The sequence below is a fragment of the Tarenaya hassleriana genome, unplaced genomic scaffold (assembly GCF_000463585.1).
Source record: "Tarenaya hassleriana unplaced genomic scaffold, ASM46358v1 Cleome5, whole genome shotgun sequence".
NCBI classification, from domain to species: Eukaryota; Viridiplantae; Streptophyta; class Magnoliopsida; order Brassicales; family Cleomaceae; genus Tarenaya; species Tarenaya hassleriana.
This window is the reverse complement of record NW_010967707.1, coordinates 4,469,337-4,483,169: the sequence shown is the minus strand read 5'-3', so window position 1 is coordinate 4,483,169 and position 13,833 is coordinate 4,469,337. Positions and strand designations below refer to the sequence as shown.

General features: G+C 38.9%; 5 protein-coding genes across 7 annotated transcripts in view; 2 read left to right on the top strand and 3 right to left on the bottom strand.

The window, feature by feature from the left end:
- Positions 1-592, bottom strand: part of LOC104826915 (transcription factor-like protein DPB) — a 4,284-nt gene extending 3,692 nt beyond the window's left edge. The window contains exons 1-2 of the mRNA XM_010559874.2: positions 250-592; positions 1-151 (exon numbers count right to left, since the gene is read on the bottom strand). Of these exons, the coding sequence (XP_010558176.1) occupies positions 1-144 (144 nt within the window). The 5' untranslated portion in view covers positions 145-151; positions 250-592. The remainder of the gene's footprint in view (positions 152-249) is intronic.
- A 533-nt stretch (positions 593-1,125) lies between these two features.
- LOC104826914 (histidine--tRNA ligase, chloroplastic/mitochondrial) lies at positions 1,126-5,269 on the bottom strand. The gene is made up of 11 exons (XM_010559873.2): positions 4,943-5,269; positions 4,647-4,742; positions 4,160-4,248; positions 3,821-3,950; positions 3,461-3,553; positions 3,177-3,251; positions 2,909-3,026; positions 2,653-2,795; positions 2,262-2,390; positions 1,935-2,098; positions 1,126-1,444 (listed from the first exon to the last, which is right to left on the bottom strand). Exons 1-11 carry the CDS (start codon positions 5,246-5,248, stop codon positions 1,306-1,308), a joined length of 1,482 nt encoding a protein of 493 aa, XP_010558175.1. The 5' UTR covers positions 5,249-5,269; the 3' UTR covers positions 1,126-1,305.
- A 456-nt stretch (positions 5,270-5,725) lies between these two features.
- On the top strand, positions 5,726-6,522 carry LOC104827452 (putative CCR4-associated factor 1 homolog 8). The gene has a single exon (XM_010560623.2). The coding sequence runs from the start codon at positions 5,776-5,778 to the stop codon at positions 6,520-6,522; it is 747 nt and encodes a 248-aa protein (XP_010558925.2). The 5' UTR covers positions 5,726-5,775.
- Positions 6,523-7,263: 741 nt separating this feature from the next.
- LOC104826913 (heavy metal-associated isoprenylated plant protein 3-like) lies at positions 7,264-9,745 on the top strand. Of its 3 annotated transcripts, XM_010559871.2 has the most exons (7): positions 7,265-7,428; positions 7,509-7,686; positions 7,934-8,175; positions 8,538-8,616; positions 8,716-8,987; positions 9,027-9,101; positions 9,196-9,745. In XM_010559871.2, the coding sequence occupies exons 1-7, from the start codon at positions 7,420-7,422 to the stop codon at positions 9,457-9,459; spliced, it is 1,119 nt and encodes a 372-aa protein (XP_010558173.1). In that variant the 5' UTR covers positions 7,265-7,419; the 3' UTR covers positions 9,460-9,745. The 3 variants fall into 3 exon arrangements, with proteins under 3 accessions (XP_019059619.1, XP_010558173.1, XP_010558171.1); XM_019204074.1 differs by having other exon boundaries at positions 7,264-7,428; positions 8,716-9,162; positions 9,257-9,745; XM_010559869.2 differs by having other exon boundaries at positions 7,267-7,428; positions 8,716-9,101.
- A 3,426-nt stretch (positions 9,746-13,171) lies between these two features.
- LOC104826911 (membrane magnesium transporter) overlaps positions 13,172-13,833 on the bottom strand; it is a 2,018-nt gene continuing 1,356 nt past the window's right edge. Inside the window, exon 4 of the mRNA XM_010559868.2 lies at positions 13,172-13,465. Within this exon, the coding sequence (XP_010558170.1) occupies positions 13,372-13,465 (94 nt within the window). The 3' untranslated portion in view covers positions 13,172-13,371. The remainder of the gene's footprint in view (positions 13,466-13,833) is intronic.

The following is a 13,833-nucleotide window of genomic DNA, read 5'->3' as shown; positions in this document are numbered from 1 at the left end:
CGAGCCGACACTGCCGCTCGTGGACACCGTTTGCCCGGACCCCGCCGTGCCCCAAGACCTCGTACCAGGGTTGGTGTTGTTGTCGTTGTTCTTCGCCCCACCATCCTCTATCTGGTTGTGGCTAGAATTAGACCCAGTAGTCATCTTTTACCTAACAAAGTACCGCAAAAACCGCGACTTGAGGGTTCGAGAAAACATAAAAGTCAAGAGAAATTTTGGATTCTAAGGAAAACCCAGATGAGAACAGACCTTAAACCGACTTGGGCATCGGACATTAGAGGAGATTGACGCTTCGGCAATGGACGATCAGCACCAAGAACACCCCTTCGCTTAGTTCGTTACCTCTCCGTTAGTTCCTTTTTTTATACTCGTGAAGAACAATTTTCCTCCGGCAGAAGGGTTTAGGCTTTCGCCGGCGGAGAGAGAGGATGGATGGAGGGTTTGATCTAAGCGGAGAGACTCATGGTTGTCGGACTCGGGGTTTGAAAGTTTTTGCTTGAGATGATGATGCAAGAGGAAAACAGATGTCACAAGAGAGGACCAAAACTGACCTCCTTGGGAAAAGAGGGAAAAAATGTTATATTTACCACTCAAGTTTGTGAGTATATCTTAAATGAAATGTATTCTATACATACATATATATATATAATACAGACATGGAAAGTTCTAAGGAGAAGCTTAAGGTTCACGCAAGGCATACCGCTTTAAGATTTTTCCTCTTTTTTATTTTTCAAGTTGCCCCAACCAAAGCATTTGACTGTCATTGATTAAGAAAACGTCATGGAATGTCACAATTGATAGGTATATATATCTTTTAAACTAAACTAAAATATAAAACTTTTCTTAAATGAAAACAGAATTGAATCACCTGGAAACAAAACTTTTTTAAAAAAAATAAATATTTTTTAGGTTTAAAAAAACATTTTAAGCCGAAGAAAAACTTTGACATAAAACTAAATAAATATTTTTAAAAACAAAAAAAACTAAATATTAAAACAACATAACCTCTCTTTTCTACCATTCAAGATTCTACAATGCAACAGAGTGCATTCAAAGATACAAAATCTCTAAGAGGATTTGCCACTCACCCATCTGAGTTAGTCTATAAAAAAAAAAACACCACAATTAGATCAACAAATCCAATCTCGATTCAGCAAAAATATTTAATCTTCAAAGAGTTTATTAGAGATTCTATCAGAGGAACAACTGAGTGGTATCCTTACAAGTTACAAGCAATAAAACAATGGTTGACTTTGTATTCTCAATTCAAGGGACTAGGGGGGGGGGGAGTTTTTGGAGGTAATACTAGTCAAGATCATGGAGTTTGACTTTGTATTGCTCACCAGAAGACAAGATCTTGACACTGACCGAACCCTCTTCCCACTCTGTCTTCCCCACCAGCACAAGCCGAGCTGCATTTACACGAGCGGCCCTCTTGAACACCCTGAAAAAAGTACAACTCCCAAAACGTTACCCAAGTCCCTACCCTTTGGCATCACCTGGCGAAACTAAACAGTTTTCTAGGACAAAATGCTTTTCATGTGCCTATACTTCAATCGCTGCATTGCACAAACTAGACTGGTAAAGGCCTGTAAAGATGAAAAACATGCCATATAGCAAAGGTAACAGAGAGTCTAAGGGGTTTATTGTGATTGCCAAACTTGTAATAAATCTTCATTTCTGATGATCTTCAAATTTCTCTTTTACCAAAACACTATCTCAGACTTTGGTCCAGTAAGACTTTCAATATTGCATTGTCTAAAATGAAGCAAAGACTTCCATTTGGGACCATTCATCCATGTGTCTCAAGTTTCTCTATCAAAGTTATGGTCTAAGAGAGTTGAATGCATCATATTACGTTCTTCTCCATGGTCCAACTGAGAAAAAAGTCATGGAAATCAGGTTTCATAGTTAAGAGATGAGATATTGCATACCATTTGAGCGGTTTAATCTCTAATACCAAATCAACAGTGTGGCCTTTGTCTCTGAGTATGGTAGCAACAGTTGCAGCCGCTCCTTGAAGATCTTTGTCCAATGCACAAACAATATTCTCTACCTCTTGTTTGAGCTCTGGCAACAAACCCTTCTCCTTGATCAACTGGGTATGAGAAACAGGGTTTCCCAAGTAAGGCAAATGAAAGATGCATGAAGGAAACGAAAAAAGTTGAAGACTTTATGAGAAAAATAAATTCTGCTGGGCCAGAGATTAGTATTTTCTTTCCCAACATATGATGTTCAGTTAACAAGTATAGTTTGCTTACTTCAACGATGACAGCATCACCGAAGCCAAAACCACAGGCAGGAATATCATCACCTCCGAAAGTGGAGAGTAACCTATCGTAACGCCCACCACCACAAATAGCTCGCAGCTTCCCTCCTCGATCAAATCCCTGAAAATATAACATTTCTCAACAATGCAATCATGGTGCAACATGAAACCAATCACTTGTCTAGTTCATCAAAAATTGCATACCATTTGTAATCCATACATTGCCACCCTATTAGTTAGTTTCTTGCAGCTAAAACTAGCCAAAATGTTACTTATCAGATGTCTAAAACAAATGAATGGTCACATCTAGAGTTCATGTCCACATCGAAATTTTAAATTAAAAAATACATGTCTTTGGAAAAAATCATATCATAAACGCTAACCTCGAAGACAATACCAGTGTAATAGGCCAGACCGCGCACAACAGATGCATCAAACTGTATCCACTCAGAATAACCAAATTTTTCAGCCAGTGAGAACAATTGTTTTAGGTCTGCAATTGCTTCACCAGCTCCACCAAGTACATCTGCACAAGCAACTCAGAAAACCCATTATCAGCAATAAGAACTAAGAAGCTGTCAGGGAGATCATGAACATAAAAACATGAAAATGGATTAAAGAAACAATGAGAGTTATTACCTTCCAATTTCTCCAATGACTTTATGGAAAGGACTTCCAATAGCTGCTCAATAGCTTCTTCCGAGATCCCTGTGAGCCTGAGTTCCTTTTTTATCTCTTCAACGGGGATCTTTTCTATCTGTTCATCATGCAACAATAGAAAAAACGCCTGCTTTAAATACAAGGCAGAAGCCGGTGCCTTTACTAGGTTTACAAATAGATAAACCCAAGTACATGTAACGAAGATAAAGTTGCCAAATCAAATTACAAAGGAATATGGGTCACCAACCTTGTCAATAACGATGCAGACTTTTCCAAATAAATTTTCAGGTACCCCATAGCTTCTTAACATTTCTTGTAAAACCTGTATGAAAAGGAAAGATGAAACATGCAAACTGAACTACATCGAGATGTTGACAAAAGTATCCATAACTTCGGTCTCTGTTGCCAGCCAAAAGAAGACCAAAGTCAAGCATGCCCATTTAGACATAAGTACACGTTTTTACACTATCCAGAACTTAAAGTGCTAAACTCGTATCATGTAACCAAAAACACTTACACATGACAACGCACCTTGCGGCTTGAAACCTTAAACCCAACATCTGATGCAGTAATTCCAATCCGCTTGAAGAAAGTAACTATTGATGAGATTAGTTCTGCTTCAGCCTGAACAAATAGATTACAAACTATGAGCAAAAATGATGGCACCTACTGGCATCATTCAAATCATTAAGCCGTACGTAATGAAATGTAGGAGAAACCTCAAGAAATGCTAAGTAGCCAATCCCTGAAGGAGGCATTATGAAGCATAAATTTGGAAAAGAGTTTGGAAAAGAATTTAGAATAAGTAACCGCCTGCAAACTTTTTCCTCTCTTTTTTCTGGTCCAAACCACATAGAAACTCTAAAGGATTTGCAGATCAGAAAGCCATACCGCTACTTCAGAAACACCAATAATGTCCATATTCCACTGGTAATGCTCTCGTCGTCTTCCCCTTGTCATTCTCTCATACCGCCAGCACTGCCCAACAGCAAACCACTTCAGTGGAAGGGAAACCGATTTTCTGGACCAAAAAGAATATGGGAATCAAAATTCTCACATCCATCCCTGGATACAAAGATTACAAACATATATAAATAATAACCCGATGCAAAATATAGATCAGTCTGACAGAAAATTTTGGAAGCAAAATATTGGAAAACATTTATAGCCAGATATCTTCTGTATCGTCCACCACACTTCAACATTATAAGTGAGACAAACTTCCATTACCCTTTTTGTATCACAAGTCTCGCTAAAGAAGGGGTAAGCTCAGGCCTCAATGCTACACGCCGGTTTCCGCGATCTTCAAAACAATATAACTGCAGGACAACGTTGCTGGATTTCAGCTAAGCTTTCCCCACATTCGTACTACTTGACAGACCCATAACATACATGTGCCCAATCAATAGAATTGTAATTGTGAACAGAAGTAAACCCTTTGAATCACATCATTAAGGCTTTTACGGCATCTTACACAGCATGAGATGAGATCGGTTGAGATTCTATCATAAGAAGTTTATTACCAATTCAGACTTTGAGAAACACTTGCAGTTCTACCATGGAATCCAATCAAGCTGTATGTTTCTTTCATCCGTTGAGTATCCAAACAAATAGACCAATCAAGTTATGTTATTTTCCTAAACTCCTAGAAAAGACGCAAACCAAAGACCATTAAATCAGACGATAAAGATAGATACTGATAAAAAAAAATACTAACTTGGTCTCGAATCTCTTCCCCTGCTTTCCTAATGAACAATGCCTCCGACTCCAATACTGGAAAATCCACTTCTTCGAACCCAAACAACCGTGAAACCTTCAAGACAAAACACAGAAACGTTAGAACTTTTAAAACAGAACGAAAAAACCTAAACCTGGGTCTCCGCAACTTCATCGCACCCAAAGAACAAAACCCATGACGAATTACACCAAACAAGAAGCAGAAGAAATGCAAGAAACAGTTCTTTCATTGGAAAATTCACAAATTTTACGAGTATAAACGTAAGTAGATATTACCTCTTTGAAATGCTGGAAGAGCCAGTTACGGAGACGCATATCCTCAGGCGAGAAATCACGAGTTCCCTTGGGAGGATTCACATCAATCTTCTGAAAATCTTCCATCATCGGAGGAGCCGTCACCGAGCCAGACCTCCCTCCGCCGCCGCCGGAGTCTACATTCTCCGCCGCCGCCGCCGCACAGTAAAAGCGCCTAGGGTTAGAGAGCGGGAAAACGAAATCCCGAGGAGAAGAAGAAAATCGACCGAAGAAGATAGGCCTGAGGCACGAACTCAATCGCGGGCTCACCATGTGAATTGCCCGCATCCTTCCACTTCTTCTGTTTCTCTCGAGGCACGAATCTGAAGAGCCGAAGATAAAGGAGATATATAGCATGGAATTGAAAACCGGGCCGGTTATGTGTGGAATTTCAGACCGGATAAACCGGGGTTGAGAAAAAAGGAAATCTGATGAGCTGTACAAGAAAAAGAAAATCCCAATATCACAACGGATTTAGCTTGCAATAGTTATCTCCTTTTTTTTATGATTAAATTATTATATTATTTTAAGATTTAATTCAAAATGTAAATTTGGGAGATTTTATTTCACTAAACGAAGTAGTTATACACGGTTTCGAAAAAGGAAAATTGTGAACCTTGGAACCCAAGTTTCAATCTCCCGCCCCCCGTAGGAATCACAGTCAGTCTTGAAACACTCTCTCTCCCTGTAATTATAAATACCCCCTCTCCCCCTCCATCCCTTTCTCACATCCACGACTTTGCTCTCCCGTTACGAAGATGGACACACACACGCCCATCAGAGAAATCTGGAGACACAATTACGCACAAGAGATCATGCTGGTGATGGAGTGCTCGTCCTTTTGCCCTTTCATCGCCATTGACATGGAGTTTCCAGGTTGTCTCGTATACACGCCCGAGAACGCTCCCGATTCCGTACGCTACGCCGACATGAAGGTCACCGTCGACAATACCCAACCCCTTCAGTTAGGGCTCACCCTGTTCGATTCCCACTCCAGGATCTGGGGCTCGTGGCAAGTGAACTTCTCCGGTTTCAGAGAAACAGAGGATGCCAGTAACGCCGACTCTGTCGCTTTTCTCAGACGAAAGGGCCTAGATTTCGAGAAGATGAGAAACCATGGCGTCCCCATCGATTGCTTCTTCCATGGATTCCTTCACTCGCTGATATTTCAGAGAAATCTGACATGGGTCACCTTTCATGGAAACTTCGATATCGCGTATCTGGTGAAGATGTTAACTCGATCGCCATTGCCGGCAACTTCAAGGGAATTCGCGGAGATAGTGGGGAATTCGCTGGGGACAGTTTACGACGTGAAAACTATGGCAGGGAGGATCCACGGACTCGGTGACCGACTCGGACTTGAGAAAGTGGCGAGTCGACTCGGAGCCATCCGGGTAGGAAGTGCTCATCATGCTGGTTCAGACAGCCTTTTGACTGCTTGCTCGCTCATCCTCATGGCCCCACTGTGCAATAGTCTCTCCGAACTCGAGGGACTCGTATACGGAATCAGTCCTAGAATCGTGTCGAGACGTCCAGTTATTTTAGGATACATGATCGGTTAGTTCGATTTGGTTTAATTTGTTTCGGTTTGCGATTCCATTGTCTGTTTTTCGGTTTAGATCACTTATGGTTTCTTCATATCGGTTCACTTTTATTTCCTAGCTTTTGGTTTGGGTTGGTTCATGGTATGATTTGATTTCTAACTCGTTTAGATCAATTTCTGGTTTATATTGGGTTTGAATCCGGTTTTATGCCTTATCGTGTCTTCCAATATATTTTTATATTTAAGATTCGTATTCCATGAGTCCAAGATCAATTTTATATATATATATATATATATATATTGGTACGTCGAGTAGTTGGATCCGAAATATATTTACATAAAAAAATCAAAATTTTGGATAAAAACGCATAATTATTTTAAATTACATCTAAATAAACCATAATCAATTGCAAACTCCAAAAACACAACATCAATTAGTTACAAAAGTAATCGAAACACGATTCATACGTATTGAATTCTAATATAACTCGTCAAATATTTATAAAGATATGTCCAACCTTCTTTATACACCGGATGTAAGAATAAGAAATTGCTCTCTGACCCAATCGAGGGGTAGTTCCGTCAATTCATAACCAGGAAAAGTTGGGGACAAACCATGCGGCGTCGCTCTATTCCGTCGACCGTTCGTCCAACCAAGCGGCATGACACGTAATCAATCCCACACATCTGACTACATGCGTATATATGTTGTCGCTATATCATCACCATCATCATGAATAGAATTATGTCATACACTGACCCTCTATAATATAGAGTCTATATATACATCGCCTTCGCTCCTTTCCCTCTCCTCCATTGGCTTCAAACAAATTCTCTCACAATTCCAGCATATTCAAAAATCCAAAAAAAAAAAAAGAAGAAGGAAAAACCCTGAATCTCTACAACAACAACAATAATGGGTGAAGTCAGTCTCTCTCTCTCTCTCTCTGATTTTGCTGGGTAACTGATTAGGGCCTAATCTCAATCTGGTTTTGGGTATTGCAGAAGAAGGAAGAAGCAGCGACGAAGCCCGAGGGAGAGAAGAAGCCGGCCGAAGTCTCGCCGGATAAGAAGGAAGGCGGTGGCGGTGGCGGCGGAGGAGGAGCCGCCGTCGTGCTAAAGCTTGAATTGCACTGCGAAGGCTGCGGCAAGAAAATCAAACGCATCTTCAAGCACTACAAAGGTACATATTATACATATATATACGTATACAAACGCGTATACATCTTTTGCATTATTTCAATTGAATATCTCTCGGCAAAATTTGGCTCGTTTTAGATCAGATCCGTTTGGATTCGGTCGTTGCGATCGGAATCCGTTTGAAATTTTTGTTTAGCGGATTCACAACTCTCTGCGGGAAGGTGTACCGGATTACGAATGGACCCTGACTACACCTAACGAGAATTCTGGTTTCCGATTGGTCGGTGAAGGTGTTGATGATGTGAAGATAGACTATGGGGCCAACAGATTGACGGTGATCGGAGATGTTGATCCGGCGAAAATCAGAGACAGAGTGGCCGAGAAGACGAAGAGAAAAGTAGAACTCGTGTCCCCTGCGCCGAAGAAAGACGGCGGCGGAGGCGAGAAGAAGCCGGCCGACGAGAATTCCGGTGAGAAAAAAGAGGGGAAAAAGGAGGAAGACGAGAAGAAACCTCCTGCTCCACCAAAAGAGGTAACATCCCAACACTAACACCTCACTTCTTTGTCTTTTCTTTCTTTGGTCCGAAACAAAAAAAAAAAAGGTCGTCTTTTCCACGTCTCCCCCTTTCATTTCTTGTGCCAGAAGAAGTTGTTTCCATGTCTGTGCAACGAAATGATGAAACTTTTTGAAGATTCAGGCAGCGAAGAAAGAAGAAGAAGACTGTTCTATGGAATATATTGAATTTTTAGACGGGAATTTACACTCATTCAAAGCAGATTCAAAATAAAAATAAAAAATTTATTTGTTTAGAATTGCAGTCCTTCAAATCTGACCGACTCATGCATCATTTTCGATCGTGGTTTCTGATGTAATTATACATATAAATGATGCAGGCGACGGTGGTTTTCAAGACGAGGTTACATTGCGAAGGTTGCATACACAAGATCAGAAGGATAATATTAAAAATTAAAGGTAAGCGTTTTCATTGATCGGAAGCTAATTATGGAAGCAAATGAACCTTTTTATATTAATTAACATAATAACATCTAATTTGATTTAATTTAATTAAAGGGGTCGAATCGGTCTCCATCGACGGCGACAAGGAGCTCGTGACGGTGAAAGGAACAATGGACGTCAAGGAGCTCACTCCTTACCTCAACGAGAAGCTCAAGCGCACTGTCGAAATTGTCCCTCCTCCCAAAAACGCCGACACAAACGCAAACGAAAACGCTGAAAAGAAGGGCAAGGATTCAGCAGGGGAGAAGAAACCCAAGGAGGAGGGTTCCGGTGAGAAGAAAGAGAGTCCCGGCAACAGCGCCGGCGGCGGAGTAGACGACAAGAAGGACAAGGAGAGTTCCGGCGGCGGAGCAGGCGACAAGAAGGACAAGGAGAGTTCCGGCGGCGGAGCAGGCGACAAGAAGGACAAGGAGAGTTCCGGCGGTGGTGCGGCGGTTGAGGTGAAGAAGATGGAGTACCACGGGTACGCATACCCGACGCAGCCGATGTATTGGTATCCACCAGGAGGACACGGGCGGTGGTGCTGCGGTTGAGGTGAAGAAGATGGAGTACCACGGGTACGCATACCCGACGCAGCCGATGTATTGGTATCCACCAGGAGGACACGTGTACGGTCAGAATTACGCGCCACAGGTGTACGTACACGAACCGTATAACGCGAACCAAGGGTACGTACAGGGACCGTATAATACGAACCAAGGGTACGTGGGGGGAGGGTATGTGATGGACCCTTACGCACATCTACGAGCACCTCAGATGTTCAGTGACGAGAATCCAAATGGGTGTTCCATCGTGTGAAAAGTGAAAACATAAAAATTAGCGAGATATGTACTGTGATTGTGAATAGGTAAGAAAATATAGTGAAATACACGAACCATCTCGGACTTTGTTCACGAAATTACCTCGCATCTTCTAAACCGGCCGGTTTAGGTTGGTTTACTTTTTCGTTTATTATTTTTAGATAGTGTTATATGAAGCTTAGTTTATAGTTTATAATTTGGTTGTACACTTTTTGGTGTTTAATTGCGCGTTGTTTGTAAACGTTTGAGATATCATAATTGAAATATCCCTTTTTATGAGTGTATATATATGTATGTGTATCTATATCTAGTATAAATATTTACTTATTCGTATAAAGCAAATTATTTATCAAAATATTGAAAGTTTTTTCTATTAAAATTAATTACAAAAATAATACCGAAACGCATACTAATTTGAGGGCCATAATAACTTTTCGTTGCCATAAAGGGTAACATTATATGGGTAAGCATATAACTGTTAACCACCACCGACTTACATGACATGTATGTGTATGCATACATATGTGTAAATATCGTGTGTTGAGTTGGTGAAAGGCCAATTAAGATGACATAGAAAGGGTTACGTTACTCTTTTTAAAAAGAGTAATGTCGTGAAATTAATTATACTGAAAATGCTTTATAATTATAGAATGATTCTTTTATAGATTATAAATGTTTATTTCGTTATCAGAAATTTTGTCCTATTTACTATTAAAAAAATTTGGCCCTCTAAGCCTTTCATGTACGAATTTCCAAGACGCCTGACCATTCCTCGTTACATATATATATATACAAAGGTCAAAGGGCATCATATAACAATAATAAAATAATAATAACCAGTCCTATTTATTATATATCATTAATGCAAATAGAATGGTTTAATTAGTTCATTTTTTTTATGAAAAAGGGAAATAAATGATTGAACGAAATACAAGTACGTCTTCGCATATCGCATATCGTATTAATGATATTATTATTGGACCGACCTATACTTGTATAATGTTACTTGTGAGTTCGAAATGCTCCATGTTGCATTAAATAAAAACCACAGCCAATGATCATCGAATATATATAAGTTATTAGGGCATGCAATTTCATGCAATCATCAACTTTGTCCATTTAGCTATCTAATTATTTTAATTAGAAGTTGCTGTGTCATTTTCTTTCCTAATGCATCATCATCAACTTTTGTTTTTATTCTCTCTCGATTCAGATTCAATTTTCAATTCGATTATTGACATAGATTTTGGAAATTCGATCGTCTCGTCTGAACTTCAAATATAAAAAACGTACTATATGTAATTTTAAATTAGGCATAGATTTTGGAAAATCCGAATATATATATATATATATTATGCGCATTTGCGTTATAGTGTCAAAATTTATGATGTTATGCATTAGTAAATTTATATTCATATATGTAAATTAAAGCGCGTTGTATTCCGTCTAAAACCCTAATCGAGCAGTCAATAATTGATATTTAACATGTTGTGCCACTCGACACATTATTGTAATATGCCATTTGCTGCATATTATAATATGCACCCTTTTATAATATATATATATATATATATATACACACATATAATATTGTATCGATAGATGTAAAATAAGAGGATCGTCAGCACATATTAATTATGATCATTATATTAAATTTGGTGGCATGATTTTGGAGCAATGAGGTGAGAGACCATGAACTCAAGCTTCATGTTTCTGACTCAGCTTAGGATGCGACTTCGATGGCGGCATTTGATTTTTGTTCTGGTCGGTTTAGTATATGATTTTTTTTATATATAATTACATATATGGCTAATTGATGTAAAATGTGTAACATTAAATTTGTTTAAATGTCTTTTATGGTGAATATCCGATTATTTCGCATATTACATATTAAAAGTTGGTATATTTAAATAGAAGGAATGGGATTATATCTGATGAAAAAGGTTAACCAGATGTTGGAATTGGAATCGACTTGGGAATAATTCAAATGTATGCATTTACAAAATTATCATTCAATTTAATATATTTACGAAATTTATCAATCTTTTATACCATTTGAGAACATGCATGGCATATCATGTATGATGATGCCTCGTGTTAATCATGATGGAGAGACGATGATGATGCCGTATTACATACACTAATACATTTATATATATATATATATATATATATATATAAAATATAAATGGTCATAAATTAGTTGGCATGTTAACAAAGGGAGCTAATGTGGGTCAGGGACACGTCATCCATACGTGGCACTGACTTGAGATTTTAATGTACATTAGATATTATTCCATGGCTGGCTACAGTCCATGCTGTATATAAAATAATGCTGGAAATTGATATGATTTGGAACAAAGGCTACATTCAAAATAAATATAAAGCATGATAAGAGAAATTAACTCTATCACAAATAATATTCACCCAATCAAATTTTTTAATATTTAATTAGTGCCGAATTTGATAAAACATATATTTTTTTTAATCGGAATTTTTCGTAGTTTTAATTGGTCCGTGCAGGCACACGTGCATCCAACATTATATATATGTCGCTGGGTGTGTGCTTCGAGAGTCATATCCATTAATGAGAAATTCATCATAGACCTTTGAATATCACATAAACTAATATAGACTTTTTCATGCGAGGAAAGCACTAACTAAGGCAATATATATATATATATATATATATTTGAATTTATTTGACCGTTTGTTTCATTATCTATAGACTAGTCAAAGACATTTTAAGATTAAAACTGAAATGAATTTAAATCTAATATAAAGAATAATAAAAGAAATCGAAAGAACAAAATTCGAGAGAAAATGCATATTTTAATAAAAATTAAAAATGTGTAGACTTGTTCTTCTTAAAATAAATATTCGAATTAAAAATAACCATACCAGACATCTCATATATGTAGTCTGAACATCAATTCAAATTAGATGAAGATGATATCATGTAGTAATCATTCGAATTAATATTATTCTTTTAAACATTTAAACCAAGTGAACGGACGCAGGCAGCACACCCAAAAAAAAAAAAAAGGGAACCCAATTAATAATTATATTAAACCGGGCTATGGGCTTGATTCCTGATTAATGGGCTATTTGGGTTCGTTCCTTGTGAAGATTTTGAGAGCTATCTTAGACTCCCCAATATTATTAAAATTTTGAAAACGACCCCATAGTTACATTAATGATCATTCTCATCCAATATGCAACCAAATGGACTTGTACAAAGAATGATGGTTCCAAACCGATGTTGTGTTTGAGTTTGTTCGGATCCGAGGGGGCGAGACTACGAGGAGGCGAGATCTATGAGGTCGGGAAAAAGGCGAGGTCGTATGAAATCGTGGGGCCGTATTAAAATAGAACTAGGGTTTCGTTTTCGGGTAAAGAGGGAATGAGGGGTTCACCTCGCTTGCCTCGCATCCGAAACCGACGTTTTACGCCAAAGACATCATATATTTTTCTCACTTCTCGTGGCCTCACTCTCTCTTTTCTCAAGTCCTCGCGTCGACCTTGCCCGAGTAGGTCGGTATCCCCTGCGGATACCCGAGTCCTCATCGCACCCCATAGTATCTGAGCTTCGTGTACCTACCTCATGATGTTGAGACTGGGTGGATCATTCGAACCCGAGAGGGTGAGGCCGAGAAAACTCAGATACCCGACCGGTGCCCACTCACCCTAGTTACTCAGTTGACACACTATTTCACCAAACGGTTTAGATAGAACCGGATTTGATTTCTTGTGGGCATTAGTCAGAAAACAAAAACATCAGAGAACTATTCATGCAATGGGAATCCAAATGGCAACGATTCCGAAACTCCAAACAATCGGATTCCTGAGTTTCAGGAAGACTCCTCTAGCACAGGTACATCAAGAATCTTTCATAGGCCTTACCGTATCATCAAAATTTCAGCTTCATCTCAATCTCCGGTGGGAACAGTTGACCACGGTGATTGAAGATCATGAAATCCAAGTTGTCCGAGAGAGAAACCACCCTGTAAACAATTGTCATAAAACATTTTTCACGTCATTAATCAAATGAAAGCAGTCGAACACACAAGGACCCAAGGGGCTAAGAGAGATAAAAACTGGTCCTAGTCCTATAGTAAAAGTATCTGCCGCCGAAACTAGCAGCGGGTTTACGAAGCTAAGACAAGAGCAAAACCTGTCCGGCAAGCATTGGGGCTTTGTCTGGTTAGAAGCTTACCTTAACAGTGACCTATTCTTTATATGTAACGAGTCAAACACCGTCTCAGTGAAGTTCTTTTCTTTGACTCGTATAAATCCATCACAACTTTCTCCCCATTTTACAACTTCGTAACCTTCTTTAAAACCAGTCAGAAAGCCAATAAAGGGAACTTTC

Coding starts and splice junctions, on each gene's coding strand:
- LOC104826914 (XM_010559873.2), bottom strand. CDS start 5,248: ATGCGGGCAATTCACATGGTGAGCCCGCGATTGAGTTCGTGCCTCAGG. Junction 4,743..4,942: donor TCTTCCAGCATTTCAAAGAG/GTAATATCTACT, acceptor TTTGTCTTGAAG/GTTTCACGGTTGTTTGGGTT. Junction 3,554..3,820: donor TTGGTGTTTCTGAAGTAGCG/GTATGGCTTTCT, acceptor CTATTTGTTCAG/GCTGAAGCAGAACTAATCTC.
- LOC104826913 (XM_019204074.1), top strand. Junction 7,687..7,933: donor CATCTTCAAGCACTACAAAG/GTACATATTATA, acceptor TGGTCGGTGAAG/GTGTTGATGATGTGAAGATA. Junction 9,163..9,256: donor GCCGATGTATTGGTATCCAC/CAGGAGGACACG, acceptor ATTGGTATCCAC/CAGGAGGACACGTGTACGGT.
- LOC104827452 (XM_010560623.2), top strand. CDS start 5,776: ATGCTGGTGATGGAGTGCTCGTCCTTTTGCCCTTTCATCGCCATTGAC.